Source organism: Schistosoma mansoni, chromosome 5, assembly GCF_000237925.1.
Source record: "Schistosoma mansoni strain Puerto Rico chromosome 5, complete genome".
Classification (NCBI taxonomy): Eukaryota; Metazoa; Platyhelminthes; class Trematoda; order Strigeidida; family Schistosomatidae; genus Schistosoma; species Schistosoma mansoni.
In genome coordinates, this window is record NC_031499.1 from 5,046,047 (window position 1) to 5,064,603 (window position 18,557).

At 33.6% G+C, this 18,557-nt stretch overlaps 1 protein-coding gene across 1 annotated transcript; it reads right to left on the reverse strand.

The window, feature by feature from the left end:
- Window positions 1-3,560: 3,560 nt before the first annotated feature.
- On the reverse strand, window positions 3,561-17,547 carry Smp_156930 (hypothetical protein; the record flags this gene model as incomplete). The annotated part of the gene is made up of 4 exons (XM_018797706.1): window positions 3,561-3,690; window positions 5,312-5,329; window positions 6,475-6,495; window positions 17,462-17,547. 4 exons carry the CDS (start codon window positions 17,545-17,547, stop codon window positions 3,645-3,647), a joined length of 171 nt encoding a protein of 56 aa, XP_018652722.1. The 3' UTR covers window positions 3,561-3,644.
- Window positions 17,548-18,557: the final 1,010 nt, after the last annotated feature.

Consider the following 18,557-nt stretch of genomic DNA (forward strand, 5'->3'; position numbering starts at 1 on the left):
AGTCCTGAATATCAATGAGAAGATGCAAACAAACAATACCAAGTGACTTTGATTCATTGGTATATTTTCTAGTTTACATCCCCAGCTGCCTCAATTTGGACGATCAGTGAAAACTAAAAAGAACGAAACAAGCTTACATACTTTATATCGGAAACATTTAAAATAAGCTGAGTTAACATGGGGAGATAGAATAATATTGAAATGCGATACTATGATTAGGTTGTAAGCACCTGAGAAGAATCCACGAAATAAATGAATCCATATTATTCTGGCACAATATTTATAAATAGGAGAAATTGTATAAAAACTAAAAAAGACTGAACAGCTGTTACATCCTATTATGGAACTTCGTAACAGTAAACATCTATGACCTCACCAACTGATATCATAATGTTGTTGTCTAACTTTTAATACGCATAAAATGATTTGGAATTTCTCCAATTCGATAAAGTTAGTGTAAAGTTATTATAATAATCTCCAGAGTATTCCTCGAAGAATATCTTTAAAAATCAACTGAGCACAACAACGCATAATATAACATCCAAATATAATCTATTAACGACAACAACAGCAAAAATTCAAGTTATAGTTTATATCGGGAATACTGATAAAATCATTAAGAGGTGAGTTTTCGTATTTTGGAAACTTTTATGTTCATGTTCCAAGTAATCAGGAGTTTCAGTTACATATTAATTGTTCTAACTATTATTTCTGGAGACTTTGCTGAGTATGTATTCCTATCAAAAAGATTTCATGACATCAGTAATTGTAGGAGTAAGGTCATAATTTTTGGACGACATTTGAGCGACGCTAAAGTGATTTTGAGAGTGTTCACCTACATACTATCGCTAAATGAGGGTTACAAACCAGTATGAGGAATTAGGATTATGATTTACACTTGATGATTAAAATTGGGGTTTTCATCATGAACTGATATCAGTTAAAATGCCGAAAAGTTATTTAGCCAGTTGGGTGAATGAATCTCCCGCCAAAATTAATGACCTTTTATTCTAAATCTGATTGGTCATTCCATAACTAGTAGTGTCGCGATTGTGAGTTTCACGTTCCGAAATCTTTCCGTTGGCGGAACCTGGCAAACTTTACTGCTGAAATAACGGATTCACCTAGCGTCAACTTTTTATCTTAGATAAAATTATACGGCAAAATAAATAGAAAGAGATTTGTTTCCTTCAATGGAGAAAATAAGACACGAAATCTGATCACGAATCGTGATTGTGAATCACATAAATATGGTGTTCTTAGATATCGTATTAATATGTTCTCGGATTGCGTTGTGTGGTGTTCAATTTAGATATTGGTACACAAGCTTCATGTTGACTAATCTAATTGGCTACTTGAATGAGAAGATAAATTTTAATAAGGAAGCTTCATTGACTTAACTGAGATTGAAGGTTGTTTACTACGTTGAGATTACAAACTAATTGGTAGGCTGTGAATCTTAATTGACCAAGGTGATTGCAACATTGTTATATCCCGAAGAGAATTATGAATGGTAACTTTTGAGAACTATTTATAAACCAATATAATCCATGTATTTCCTATTGTATAATTGTTAATTAAGTTAACTATTCATATTCATGTTCCTTTTATTGTAAGCTTTGTTTTGACCTATGAACTATTACTATACTATTTACTGTTCATGAGTTATGCTCAGTCTACTAATTACTATCCTCCCTATTCGCAGTCACATTTGGTTGAATCTTGTACAAATGTTGTTTCTAATTTTATGGTATGATGTGGTCAGTTTGATTGGTATATAAACCCAGCATGTTTGAGAATGATGATTCATATTGCAGAGGCTGTTATTGGTGTTCCGGACTAAACTGACTGAGCTAGCCAGAAAGCAGGACGGATAAGTACTCTAGACTGCTCGTACGGGTTTCGTCATTGGTCCGATCGATAAATCGCTGCTCTTCAATTGGCGGGAATCATCACGTCATATATTAACTGAGCACTCTGGCCACAGGATATAACAAACATGCGTTTAATTCTCAATGTGATAACAAGAGACGTTTTTATTTAGGCTACCTTTATTCCAAAAAATATTTTAGAGTTACTGAATTAAATAAAAAATAATCCAAACTTGAAATTTTCTAATTCAGTTGCAAACGTTAGAAACTTTCCGTTTTTGGAATTAGTCTCGTTTGGTAGATATGTACCTTGAACGAACTGCATCGACATTCTCATCAGTAACAAGAATTCGAGAGCAGAATTATATCGTCACTAGCAGTGAAATTCAGAAGGTGCGTTTTATCTTATTTGTAACTCATCAGATGAATTCACCTACACGTCAGTGCTGATATGAATACTGACAATCAAGCCTCTTAACTTTTTTGAATTATTGAGCCCAAATAGTCCTTAACTCATGCAAGTATGTCCTGATGAAAAATACCAAATGGAATGAATTCCACAGCTAATCACATCACCCAATATGCCATAACTTTCGACTAAAGGCTATTTTAAGTTGATCCGTAAGGGATGCACTTATGGTAATAGAGACTCATCAATTACATTTTCAAACATAATCAAGAGATAACAACAAACTCTCACTACAAGTGATTACTTCATTTCAAGATTAAACGTCTGTTAAGAGATGTATATTTTTCACAACAATCATTTCGTTCATTCCAAAATATGAATCCATGACGCACTATTACTAACCATCACTTTATTTTTGTTCATAAAGCCAAGAAAAATGTTCAAACAACTAACTAATTAACTTCAAAGACTTTCTTTTTACTCAAAAATATAAACAAATCATTAGTTGGATATTAACACCGTTGGATGCCAGCTCAATGGTTGTAGAGGTTAAGCGCTCGTACGCAAAACTGATAGGTCTTGGATTCGAATCTCACCAGACGATATCGTAAATGCTCACTGCTGAGAAGTCGCATAATAGGATGAAACGGCCGTCCAGGTTTTCCAGGTTTTCCATGGTGATCTAGCTTCAATCGACTCATGATCTCAACTGTTAAAATAATTATAATTAATTAAATGATAAAGAACATGTTTATTGCTTAGACGGTTACGAAATTATCTTACTCATAACGGTAAATGAAACTTTTTTTCTCTAGTTCACAAGTTATTTGATTTGACCATTTGATCCCCTTATCGCTCATACACTTGAAGACCATATCTTCGGTATACTATAATCTAAGTTATACTTAAATATAGAGTTTCTTTCTCTTCACATTTCGCTTTCTTTTTGTATTAGTGACTAATTGTTGAAGTATTGTATCAGTTATACAGTCTATTCAAGTTTATTTTCCTTGTTATTTGTATATAATAGATTTTCAGTTATTCATAAATAAACATTACAGATAAATTCACTTGGTATTGTTTCTTTGAATCTTCACATTGATGTTTAGGACTGCCATTGATCAGTCTCTAATTAGCATATGTGCTTACTGTGCATATTGCCTTAGTTCAACTGGAAAAGCTTAATTCATAATTGTATTTTTATAAAACAACAGGTTGACTCTTCAAAAAAAAAACTTTATATTTTAATTTAACAAAAGGTTTGACAGTAGTATCACCAAAAAGTTCGATTCACTAGACTTTCCACCAAAGCCATCAACTTCATAATGATGATAATTTAGAATAGGTATTAAATGTTTTTCTTTTCAGTTTATACGGTTGTTACGATATTCAATATCCAACAAACAACATCTAAATAAATAATAAGAAAAACAAATTCGGTCAGTGACAATTGGACAACACAATGATTAAGTGATAGTTGTATTAATCTATACATACAAACTTAACCGTACCTCATACAATCATCTATTCACTTTCTCATCTGATTCGATTATCTGATTGATATGATTGTAATAAAGTACTTCCATGTGACTACTTATTTCAACTCTTGATGATTTTACACCTTTTACAATCGTCTTAGAATAGTGTTAGAATCGACTAGCCATATTAAGCTACATAAGATAATTACTGATAATATTTAGATAAGATCTTGTAGCTGTAAATAAATTCCGAAAATCAATAGCTCTGTAAGTGGATGCTGACTATATTAGTTTTAGTGGACTCATTTAGTTAAAGGCTCTCGGTCATGCATCTGTACCAGATCACGTTTTAGAACGGCGTGAGCAAAATCTCCTGCAATCATTAGCTAGGTTAGATCAGTCACTTCTCGATATATTGATAATTTGTCAAATATATCTTCCAACCTCCTCGCTTCTGACTTTTGATTTAACTGGGTGGGCGCGATTCGATTATAGGTGTTACTGGTAAAGTGTTTTTAAACTACAATACTGGTGGTATCTTCAATCTAGTTACAAACTGGTTAGGAGATGAGATAGATTTATGTAAAATAGATTCCATGGGATAATATCTTATGTTATGTTAAAACTAATATTTTACATTTTGGTGTATATGTTCAACTCATTCATTTGTTTACAACTGATTGATCACATAATATTCGTCTTTTTCCGTTGTACTATTTAAACTTGGACTAGTTTTGATTTGGTTAGGTATCCTCTGAATAATTGGCTTACACTGAGTCACGAAACGTCAGAAAATCTAATTTTTCTACTCATTGGGATATTACAAATATATTATTTATTTATATTTAGATGAAAGTTCTTTTATATAAAGTTTCAAGTTACGTTTAGTAAGTCCTCATTAAGTAGCCTACTTAAAATCAACATTAACACAGCTTCGTACTTATTGAACATTTATTTTAAATATGAACGTCAAAACAGTTCTGCTGTACGGAGCTGAAACGTGGACAACTACTACATCCATCGTCAAGAACGTACATGTATTTATAAACAGTTGTCTATGCAAAATACTTAACATTCACTGGCCGGATACTTTCCGCAACAGCGTTCTATGGAAGAAAACGAACCAGCTTCCAGCTGAAGAGGAAATTAGGAAAATACGTTGGACGTGGATAGGACAAAAATTGAGGAAATCACCAAACTGCATCTCGAGGCATGCCCTAACTTGGAATCCTGAAGGGAAGTGGAAAAGAGGAAGGCCAAAGAACACATGACGCCGGGAAATAGAAGCTGATATGAAAAGGATGGATGTGAACTGGAAAGGATTGCCCAGAACTTGGTTTGATGGAGAGTGCTGGTGTGCGGCTTATTCTTCTCCACGAAGGGTAACAGGAGTAAGTAAGTAACGATGTAATGCAAGTTTTATAAACCTTCCTCATCGTTGGTTATATTGTTTACTGTACTTCCTGGATGGTATCGATGTATTGGTTAATTTTCTGCATTACTCTTGTAAAGTTATATAAACTACGAAATTTTTGAAATAATATTTAACTCACAGAAATTCCAATACGAGTCTAATACAAATGTGACATTTACATCAATAGTGATTAATTCCAGGCAAGTAGAAATTCTTACAATATTATTAGGGACATAATATCGTTCGGAATAAGTGGAGTTAATCTTATCCTTAGTTCCCTAACTTAAGAATATAACCATCGGAAAATGATGTATCCGCAAATAATTTAACATGAAACATAACTGAATAATTCGAGCTTTACTATAAAGTAAACAAGCAAATTTAACGTAGTATCATTGATGAATATAGGTTACATTGGTGGATTACCATATAGTGAGCAATGTCATAATTTTCTATTTTTTAGTACAGCTAAATGAATTCCTTAGATCTAGTTGAGTTAAGTAACTCCAAAATCGCCTGCATTATGTTTTAATTTATTATGCTTTGATATTGTCGATAGGAAAGTCTAGATCTTTTTAGTTGAGATTTATCAAGAAGTTGGGGAATGCGGATCCGAATATCACAGGCAGTATTAGTTCTCGCTAAGTTGTAGGCACATTTTCACTAACAGGAAACCTAGATCAGTGGTTTTCCTTCATTTCTTAACAATGTCATCAGTACATGAAACGTTTATCGACGCATTTTGTATGTTAACATATCTGGTATTGATCTAATGATATAAATTGATTGTATTATCGTTTATAGGATTGCAACATGTATTAAAAGTGATTTTCATCTTTCTATAGATGTTATGTTTCCATAGAGAGAGAAAGAACAACAAAATATTTGGATAACTGATACCACATTAAAACATGATAACAGTCAAGAGGAATATATTTTTATTGCAAGGAGTTGCAAAGTATTTATATTATACATTACACATAGCCTTCAATCTTCCATTTGCGTCTTTCGGTCTTCTGTCATCTGAACTGTCTTCTCTTCTGGTCTCCAAATGTTCTGCTAACGCCTTGCTTTTGATGAACTGGAACTCTTCACTCCGTCTGACAAGTGTCGCAACTTCAAAGTCTCGTCCTGCTACTCACTATGTACAATCTAGTGAGTAACGTCCAATACACTATGTGTGTGAGTAAAAAATGATAAAACATTCCAAAACTAACAATAGTTCTAATCCGTTCGTACTATTTTGATCAACATCTCGGTTTAGTACTGTTAATAGAAATATAAATTATGGTCGAAACTCACTGTAACCATATCCGAAATCTTCTACATTCCGAAAATAACACATACACATTTTTCTTAAAAACGTATTAGAATGTATAATGGTAGCCACTCAACAAAATACTTTTTGCGTAGTACGCAACAAAAATGGAAACTTTGAAATTTAATCGACATGATGACTTCCTTATTTAAAACATCCAAACAGTTTACTTGAACATTCAGGTTACCAATGTTTACAAAGTGAATCCTTATGAAATCGGAATTTCATTTTAACTGCGCATATATTTTGTTCTGAGAATGCTTCATTGTAATCAAGCATATGGTAGTGAGTAAAGCGAGTATTACTACTGTGTGTAATGTGCTCTTGTAGTATACAGTGTATTTGTAGATATATTATAAGATGAATGTAGTTTTGACACAATACGAAAGACAGGTTGTGTATTAAGCCTAAATATTAGTGCATTAGTATAATCTGTTCATCTGTTAAATGCAAATAAATGATACATTGTTCAAACTCAAGCTATTCTTCGACATAGAAGAATGATAAGTACAAATGATTATATTTAGAGATGGTGGGGAAGATTTATTGATCAGGTGAATGAGTTAGGTGAAGTTTTGTCCTCTGAGCTGGACAGTTTGGTTGTGGAACTTTCATTGATCTTCTGAACAACATTATTAGCACGAAATTCCGCTTAAATGATTATATTTAAGAGGGTTCATTTTATTGTTATTCACAATTAAGCAAAATATTTGACAGATTCGGTGACACATTCAAACCATTCAGCTTTTAATAGTCGTAATGTATCAGCGTGGGATTGTGGAAATTGTTCAGTTTAGATTGGTATCACGAATGGATCAATAATAGACTACTATCGAAAACCGGAAAGCAATGGACGACCGTTTCGTCCTCGTATGAGATCCCTCAGCAGTGTGCAATATCGTGGATTGATTGAAGATAGAAATCGATACCATTAAATCCCAGATCAGCAGTATAGAGGTCAAGCGTTTGAACACAAAACCGGTGACCCTGGGTTCAAGTCCCGCGTGCGTGGTCATGGATGCGCACTTTTGAGTAGTAAAGTATTTGGATATAGCGAAGAGTTCATAATTCAAAATATATATTATATTACAATAAATATCCGCTTTATATACTATTGAGTATACATATTAACAGTGATTAGCTGTAACTGTTATCTATCCACAAATGTTTTCCATTGATTTTACCAGTGAAATCTTTTGTTTAGCATATATGATATATATTTGATATATTAATCTCAAGTAGGATATTTTTCATCTATCTTAAAGGATAGACAATGAGGATACTGTACCATATATTTATGGTGTTGATGAAGAAAACTTCCAGAGTAATGAGAATATCAAAATGTATTGAAGTTAAATAGATCAGTACATAGTATGGTTTACACTGACATGATTATCTATTAAAACGAATTGGAAACTGGAGAAATCTGAAGGGACACCAGATACACATGCGCCACACAACTCTCATTTGATTTTTGTGAGGGTTGTGATGCTGCTCGGGTGCCCAAACCGAAGCAGGTGGTTTTCTTAGGGGGCCACACCTCGAGCCTTTGACCTAAAGGTCTAATCCACAAGGCGGTGGAACAACGTCAGGAGATGCAGTCTAATAGTTGCCCGTGAACAACGATTGATTCATACGCCGTTTGTTCCCTCAGGATACTGGAGACCATGTGCATCATTGGTTTGGAATCAGGGTTTTCCAACTTCCCTACATGGATCCTCCATATCCATTATCCCGGTTAAAGCGATGGACATTCACTTTTCTTTCTCTCAATTTCGTAAACAACACCCTTGGTGCGAGAAGGCAGTGAGTAGGACTTTCCTGGCATAGGCTGTATACGCATGGCCATGTGAGAGTATTTCGAGAGGAAGTATGGACCCTCCCTACTCTCGGAAGTACCAGGACATTTAGGGGCACAATCAAAAAGTATATAATACATCGGCATTATTTATAATAAGTAAAATGTAGGTGTGATACACATGTATAAATATTATTACGTACTGCCAACGTGTTTTCTTACTAAGAAATAAAACATTCAAAATACAATAAAACTAAGGTTAAAGAAAAGACTGAACATACATCAAATATAAACTAACAATGAGTTTACAGGTTTCCGACAAAATAAAGACGTGAACATATCTTTCCTAACTACAATGAATAAGGTTAAACTAATGATAATGTTAAATGAGGACTGATCTACCTTCACAGCCAATTTCATTCAAAATAATCCACAAGATTAGGTATACTAGTTACAAGAGAAGTACATACGACAGGCTTCAGGAATTTGTCAATCCAAGCCTAGTTTTTATATTCATAAGACTCATATACAGTCATTTATTTTACTATCTGGCAATGAAAGCATTCAAACATCTCAATGCAGTATGAGATTATTTTGTAATTCATGAATCTATGTCAATATATAATGAATTGAATTGAATTCACTCATCACTCGATCAAATGAATTGATAGTGACCACATTCTTCAAATATCGACAATCTATTTCATCAAGATTATCGCAAAATGCTCAAAGTATTAAACAGTATCCGGTAAGAAGAAAAATTATGCCTAGATATTTCATAAATCATTCGGTTATAACACAAACCATTGAATCTATATGAGTTGCAGCTGGACAGATTCACTAATTCAAACTATTTTTTATACTGAATAATAGGTCAGTGATAAAGTCTCAGGTTACGAAATTGAGGGATCCAGGTTCAGCTCCAGCGAACAGAGTCAGTTTCTTAAAGACTATATGTATGCTTTATTGACATATGTCAAATAACACGCGATTTACATCTAAGCATTCAAGTCAACCGTTACAACCACCTAACAATTTGAAGAAACATTTCTATCCGGTTACACATTTGGTAACTCCGTGATTTGTTTTAATGAAATGAAATTAATCAGTATAATAACGTAATCATCTTATTTAAAAATGAATATTTAACTCTATACTATTGAGTTATCGATAATAAATACTAGTTTCGTTGAGACCATGAACTGATCAATGTTAGATCACCATTGATAATCAGCAATCTCCACAACCCTATACTGCTTGCATAATTGTTCCATCATTAATAATAATCCTATGTCACTATCGCTCATGTTAGTAGTTAGTGCATAGAATAAAATTGTATTTTATCAATACGTTAACATACTCCCAGGCAGATCTGTAAAATACAGAATGAAATAATGAAATGAAGACGGACACACTGAAATACAATCACATACATTACGCCTTATGCTTTGTTTAATATGATAGTTAATTACAATGTGATAATGTCTGATGAATGCTTGTGTGAAACGATTGACTACCTAGCCACGACGATTGATTTCTATCTAATTATTCAGGGTACTTAGATGACAGTTAGATAAGAAAAAACAGTAGATTAATAAACAAAGAGTACTCCTTTGATGTGTAAAAGAAAGGCAGATTGTTTCATTAATCAATTCTGTTTTCAGGCGGATTCATTTACAAAGTTATACAAAGTTGTACAAATCATAATCACAAATGATAAAATGTTTGTTAAAAAACAATAATCTGATGAATACAATAAAGAAACATCAAAAAGAGATGTTATTTTCATTATGAAACTAAGAATGTAGTTATCAGAAGGGAGTTTGTGAAGATTTTAGTACTTCTACAGTTGAAATCATGAATCATTTGAAGCTAGACCACTATGGAAAACCTGGAAACACTGGACGGCGGATTCGTCCTATTGTGCGACTCCTCAGCAATGCACATCCACGATCCCGCCTAGCGAGAATCGAACCCAGGATCTATCAGTCTCGCACGCGAACGCTTAACCTCTAGACCACTGAGTCGGTATCGAATGGTGTTAATGTCTAACTTTAACCGATCCACGAAATTGAGTGACACATTCACCATTGTCTTCAGTGAGTTATTATCTCACCTGGTTGAACTCCACTGGTCACTGCTTCTCACTAGAACTCCGAAAATTCCTCTTGAAGCCCACAATAGGGCAAAACGGCCGTCCAGTGCTTCCAGGTTTTCCATGGTGATCTAGCTTCAATCGACTCACGCTTTCAACTATGAAAATAATGAATTAACCAATGGAAATATCAATTTTTTATTGATATCGATAAATGTTACTTACGTTGAATAAGCAGCTTAACAACAGGGAATTATAAATCAAACGTTATTTAACATATCTTAAAAGTAATAATATTACAACAACTAACGAACATAACTAGCTATTAATCTACTGAAACAGTAAGCAATCACATTGAATTCATTTAGATCTACTATGAATCAAAAGAATTTTCAGTAAACAAGATCCTATTTCCATTAATTCCTTGAAAAAGCTTGAACAAGATTGCCAGGTGAAACGTTGGATTTACTTCAAATTCATTCGCTGAGATTTTACAAATATATTCTTATTCATATTTAATGTCTTACATCAACTCGGCGCCCCAAATACTGTGAAACTATTCGCTCTAATTTTAGACGAAAGTTCTTATATATTTCCATGCTTATTAATAAAATGGTCAATAAATGAGATTTAAGAAAATTATCATTTTGAAATATACGAAATAATATTTCGATGGAGTTTTGTTCTTTGAGCTGGATGATTTGATCGTGAGGCGTTCATTGTCCTTCTGAATGACATCATCAGCACAAACTTCGGGTAGAGGTCAATAACGATAATTTGCAGCGAATGAGTAGATAATCCTTTTGAGATCAATTAAATGAGTGTATACGCTATAGAAAAATAATTGCGAAAGAATCCGTTTTACAAGTCAGTGGTTATTTGGACTAAATAGTTAAGTGGACAATGTTGTAGACATTTGAGATGAGAGATACTGAGTTAGAGTTCTGATTTGTCCATCAACACTGGGTTACATCTACATTCAGCTGACGAGTTTCATACAGAATAAGACACATATCCTAGACTCAATTGTAACTCATTATCCAACTTTGTTTATAAAACGTTTGTTACGTAATAACAATATTGATGTGACTCGCACAGGATACACATATGCCAAATAAGAGACTAATCAGTTGCAGTCCATAATCCCTTCAGGAAGATGCCGATATTCAATAAAAATGTATTTTAAAAAATATTATTGTTTAAAGATTGTAACTACAGTGAAATCTGTATTAAATCATTACATTTAACTGACATGTAATTAGTTAAAGATACCCACTAATATTGATGTTTTAATATAATTTTTCTTTCAATGTAAAGCTTCTAGTCTCATCCATTAATCTACTGGATAAATCTTTTATTAACAAATAATCACTAAGTGAACATGGATAACCGAAATGAAATTATGTAATGACTGATGTTGCAGATTATCTAAAGTAGGTAGAGCTTATAGTTGTTAATTAATTACGTAATTCTGTAACCGAGTTTACTAGTTTACATTATATAGTTTCATTAGAAAAATTGATATCCCTTTCGTATTCGTAATGAAAATGATTAAATTCTAAACTATTCTAAATGAATACGGAAGAGAATTTTGGAAACAACATAGTAGAGAATCACTTCCGAACCTCCCCAATACTAGACAGCATTGCATGTCGTGGTAATCGGTGTTCAGGCATACGTAACTCGTGGCCCAACCTTCTCAGTTGATGAAGATTCACAACTTCATCAACTGGTTTACCATCATTCCCTAATACCCTGTGTCTAACATGACTATTACTTGTCCGGTGAATAACGATTGAGAAACACTGGAAAAGATTATTCAGGACAGAATTCGATGGAGAATGCTGATGGACGACCTATGCTCCTTTACCGGGGGTAACTGGCATAAGTAATATTTTATGGACAATCTTTGAGCGACGCTAAAGTGACCTTGAGAGTATTCACCTAGTAGGTGAACACTAGGGTTAAATGAGGGTTATAAACCAGGATGAGGAATTAGGATTAGGATTTACACTTGATGATTAAAGTTAGGAATTAGATTTAGAGTTTTTGTTACGAATTAACATCATCTAAAATGCCGAAATGTTATTTAACCAAATGGATGAATGAATTTCGCTCCAAAACTCAAGATCTGTCATACTTAATCTGATTACTTTTTTCATAAATTATAGTATCGCCACAATCTTTTGTTCCAAACTAGATAGTATGGATTTATTTTGTTAACTTTATCTAGTTTAAACGATTCAATAAATTTTAATAATATGCATCGTATACAAGCGACCACATACCTGATGTTTCTATCATAGTTACCAAGATGAAATATATCAAATATATTAAAATTATTCCTTTAAAATTCGATTTGTGCCGTATAATTTTTAATCAGGTTAATATATCTAAATGATAATGAAGATATAGGATCTTTATTATTATTATAAGATGATACAGTTTTTCGTCTTTCTATTATTTTGTACATATATTGAGTGGTAGAAAAAGTATATTTTATATAGTTGAGATCATGAGTCACTTGAAGCTAGACCACTATGGAAAACCTGGAAGCAATGGATGGCCCTTTCGTCTTATTGTGTGACTCTTCAGCAGCGCGCATCCATGATCCCGCCTCGAGAGATTCGAACTCAGGATCTATCAGTCTCGCGAGCGAGCACTTAACCTCTAGAACCACTGAGCTAGCCTCCAATGGTGTTAATATCTAACTTCCACCGATCCAACAGTTCACCAATGACTTCAATGAGTTGATATCTCCCAACAGACCTGGTTGAACTCTACTGGTTACTGCTTCTCACTAGAATTCCAAGAAATATCTCATGGAGCCAGTCACTGGTGAGTATATCTCTATATGATCCAAGATATTGGATTTTTTTGTATGTTTGTACATTAATGAGAATTTTGATAGATAAAGACTCCCTTAATGTTTGTTACAATGTTTCAACGAACAATTTTTTTTATTTCAATGTTTTGTCAAACTCTACATTCACTTTCTTTCAGTCATGGTAAACTTTTCTCACACAATATTTATCTAAACACGCAAACACTGGTACAAGGAGGTGACAAATGTATATACGCTAGATAATAACAATGAGGCCAGTAGCATTTATCGTTGATTTTTGTGAAGGCTGGGATACTGACCGGGTTTTCAGACAAAAGTAGATAGTTTTCTTAGGGGGCCACACCTCGAGCCTTTGACCTAAAGGTCTAATCCACAAGGCAGTGGACCAACGTTAGGAGGTGCAGTTTCATTTTAGCCGGTGACCAGCAGTTGGCTCATACGCCATATGTCTCTTCAGGATACTGAACCCCATGTGAACCACTCGTTTGGAATCAGGGTTTTCCAACTCACTTAAGTAAATCATCCATATCCACCAACCTGTTGAAGCGCCGGACATTTTTGTTTGTGGTACCACTGATAAATTCTTTCTCCATATTCTCTCTTCTTATCTGAGGCTTACCCTACTGACTATTCTTACTTGAGAATACTATCAAGTCTCAACATGAGTCTTCTAATTCTAGAAACTTGTTCCCATTTACTTTACTGTTCTTCTGTCTTTTTACAGTATTCTCTCTTGTTGACCTATCAACAACAAACTGTATGAATCATTTTCATGATTCATAACACACTGAGACAATCAGATATACGCCAGCTAAAAGTGAGGAATGTTAGTGGCTACTAACTATTAATCAAGATTTGACTTGATCTTCCAAGGAAACAGATATGTCGCCGACTAAAAATATGGGTTCATTTTCTGGGGGACATATATCTTTATTTATGGGCTGGTCATATATTTACATATTTGCTCAGATAATAATGCTTCCTACTTACTCTTTGTCTTCATACTCAGGTAGCTGGTTTGTATACTCATAGAGTTTACCTGATATATCATTAACAGACTCGAACGACCACACAGTATGACGATTTATTTTCAAAAATCCATTTCCATTAATCTAAACTGATCAGAACCTTCCTGTGAATATGAAATGATGTATTTATATTATTATTGAGTAGGAAGCTATAACTGCCCTCAATTTCTCGATGTTCAGCATCAATTATCAAGGGTATTTCCAATGGTGTTTTGTGTAGGATTTAAACCAAAGCCATATTGTAACATAAAGAGGTTTTGTTGACTGTCAAGCTATTCAGATAACAATTAACTAACTAGCTAGTAGTAGCTACTACTTGTCATACCAAAATATCTACAGTGATTTATGTCATATTGTTATTACGCTGAATTGGCAATTAGTTAAATCTTTCGCTTAAAACATGTGGTTGCTGAATACTGTTCTACGATTATTTGATTTCTTTTATTGAAATATTTTAAAAATAAAGAATTACTGTGTAGTGTGTGCTACCGATGTCAAAAGATATAAGTAGTATTTATCATCAATCGGAAGTAGAGTGTCTGGCAGTAGAAAGTTAAGAAGATAGAAGAAAAGAGAACGAGAACATAAAGTGATTAGTGTAGGAAAGAAAAATCAGTCAAGTCTGAGACAATCGATGGATATTTTGCAAATGAATAATTTACGGTACGGTTCTCAGCAAATGTAACAGCAGCCTCTGCATCAATAGGCCTCAACATGCACAAAGGAAAAAGCAAGATTCTCAAATACAACACGGAGAACACCAACCCAATCACACTTGATGGCGAAACTCTGGAAGAGGTGGAAACATTCACATACCTGGGAAAACATAATTGATAAACAAGGAGGATCGGATGCAGATATAAAGGCGAGGATCGGCAAAGCAAGGACAGCATTTCTACAGTTGAAGAACATATGGAAGTGCAAACCACTGTCAACTGATTCCAAAAGGAGAATCTTCAATACGAACGTCAAGACAGTTCTACTGTACGGATGTGAAACGTGGAGAACTACTAAATCCATCATCAAGAAGGTACAAGTATTTATAAACAGTTGTCTACGCAAAATACTCAACGTTCACTGGCTGGATACTATCAGCAACAGTGTTTTATGGGAGTGGACAAACCAGCTTCCAGCTGAAGAGGAAATTAGGAAAAGACATTGAAAGTGGATAAGACATACATTAAGGAAATCACCAAACTGCATCACGAGGCAAGCCTTAACTTGGAATGGTGAAGGGAAGTGGAAAAGAGGAAGGCCAAAGAATACATTACGATGGGAAATAGAAGCAGATATGAAAAGGATGAATGTTAACTGGAAAGAATTACCCAGGACAGGGTTGGATGGAGAATGCTGGTGTGCGGCCTATGCTCCTCCATGAAGGGTAACAGGTGTATGTAAGTCTCAGATTTTACTAAGAGGTTCTGTAAGCTTGTATTCAAATATTTTCGAATGGACCCACTTATGTTCTCCTTCACTACAACTATATGAATTTATTTAGAAATTTAGAATCACTAAGTATAAAAATAAATGAAAATCTAATATTCAATTATCAATTGCACACCACAACAGACCTGTTGTTGTTTCTAATTTCATTAAAAACAATACAAATTAAACAAAGATTTGATTTTACATGTATATGATCTATACAATCAAAGTGTAAAGAGAATTATTCAGATTAGTTTTAATGGATAAAGGTAAAAGAACAGCCAATCTGATTTCATTTGTAAGTCTATGAACTTCAGTCGGTCTGATTTTTAATGTTCTTTCAACAAAGTTCATTTTTACGAAATAGAGTTGCTAACCTTATCCTAACACTTCTTCTCTATGTGGGTTTAAAAGCGTTAGAAAATCTAAAAGGGCTTCAGGTGGAGTTGATTTTATTCAACTATTAGTTTCATAGAAGCAATATGGAAGTTGTAGAAAACATCCAAGATACCAGGAGATACCTATTCGAAGGATATCGGATAGTGTTGAATAAGGAATGGAATGATGTATTGTTAAGTTCTACAAAATAAGGTTTTTATAATTCAAATTAACGTGTTTATTAGATAGTAATAATAATAAAATTTCTTTATATAGTTAAGATCATGAGTCATTTGAAGCTAGACCACCATGGAGAACCTGGAAGCACTGGACAGACACGAGGCGGGATCGTGGATGCGCACTGCTGAGAAGTCCCACAATAAGATGAAACGGCCGTTCAGTGCTTCCAGGTTTTCCATGATGGTCTAGCTTCAATTGACTGATGATCTTAACTACGTAATAATATTTCTGTTTTCGTCTCTTTTACAAACAAAGGTTTGACACCATCATAAACAATTCTTTTTCAAGTCTTGCTTCATCATTACAGATTAAGATAAGTTGGCTTATTTGTGTAACTTAAGCAACATTTTCTCGTTTAGGTAAAATATAATTTTACTTGTGTCGTTATTATCTTTCATTCCATCTGATCCCATGGAACAAGGAATTTTTACTTTGGGTAAACTTTGCTTTCCAATACTTATCGGATAATGTATACTAGAATGGTTTTACAAGAATGCTATAAAAACCATTAAAAGTCCAATTTCCAAACATTTAAGTTACTTTGATCATTTAAATGACGTAAAAACTCATTTTCAGGTTATTTAAAGATAACATCATAGCCCACTAAGAATTATTTCTTCTTGACTCCTTAAAATAAAACATGCTTTGATGAACCACAAGAGGTAGCTGGAAATGAGTATGAGAAAGAAACATGTCCGGTCTATGTCTTAACTTTGATCTTAACACAATACCTTTACCACTATTAATTTAACTTGTAACGATTTAATCTATCCCGTTGTTAGTAGTTTAATTGAAGTTTGAACAGTCTTAGTTGACATATGTGAATCATGAGCATACCTGTGAATTCATACCAACTAGACAAGCAAGCAACTATCAGGACTCAATAGCTTAATGTATAACGAGTTGATGTTCGAGACAAAATTCATTGGGTTTAAATCCAGAAGTGAACATCAACTCCTAGATTAATTACATTCAGATGAAAAGTTTCAAATAGAATAATATATTGACATCTTTGGTCAGACCACAATCCACATTCTATCTATTCTTTATAAATTTTATTATTCCTACTATTGTCATTCGTTTTGAATGTTTCACCTAGAAACATTTGAAATAATTTTCTTAAAGTATAATATTCAGTTAACCATTGAACACAAGAACGTACCTGTTGTCGTTGTTGTTGTTGTTGATACTAGTATTTTCCAGAAAATTTAAGAAAATACCATTACTATGAATAGTTAGTTTGTCCATATGAAATTTCTTAAGTCTTCTTTACAGAAATCTAATTTTACAATGAATCTCATCAAATATCAGAAATCAAGTTTAGAGATGATGAGAAATATGAAAATTGGGTATTATTTATAATAATTTATTTAGTGTTACATCACAAGTTGATCTAAAAATTATCAAGATTTAGTGAATAATGAGATTATATCAGTATAGGGTTGTGGAGATTGTCAAGTTCCGGTTGAGATTGTGAATCTATCTATATTACACTACAATTGAAGACCTAGTAGCATTGAATGGTTGTTCCGTTCTAGTATGTGACTCAGAAGTGCATATCCATGACCCTGTATGTGGGGTTCGAACTCAGGACCCTCAGTGTCGCAAGCGAATGCCTAACCTTTAGACTTCTGTGCCAGGATCGAACGGTGTTATTTTCTGACTTCAACCAATCCACAATATTGTGCGAACATCTTCCATTGTCTTCGGTGAGTAACTGCCTCGCACCCAACACAAATTAGTTCGACTAGTCACGGAGATTATAGTCTTATTTAGATCTGGTAATTACCTTAGTAAAATCTAAAATGTATATAGATAAAATAAAGAAAACTACTCACAAAAAGGCGATGTATATGATAAACTTAAACTAGTTGCTGCATGAGATCTTCGTTCATAAAGTCATTTCTAAAACAACCAATGAGATTTCTCTCCTAAATTCCTTGAAAAGAATTATTTTTTGTGAGACCAGGGATGCTTAATATAAAGCAAACCTCTGTAACAGCACTTGAGCAGAATATCATATCCACAATAAAAACCCTTCCTATAAACCTCATATATGGTATACTCTAATTTCCAACTACTCTTTTAAATGATTCAATGTTTTATAATTGGAATTATTTAACTATCGGCATTAATTTACCATTTATAACAACCTTCTGTTTTCATATACTATCAGTTACTCTCTTAGAATATTCCCTTATCAAATGATCGACAGAATCTTTACATATTGACTTATTGTAATGAAATTGCTTCTATGT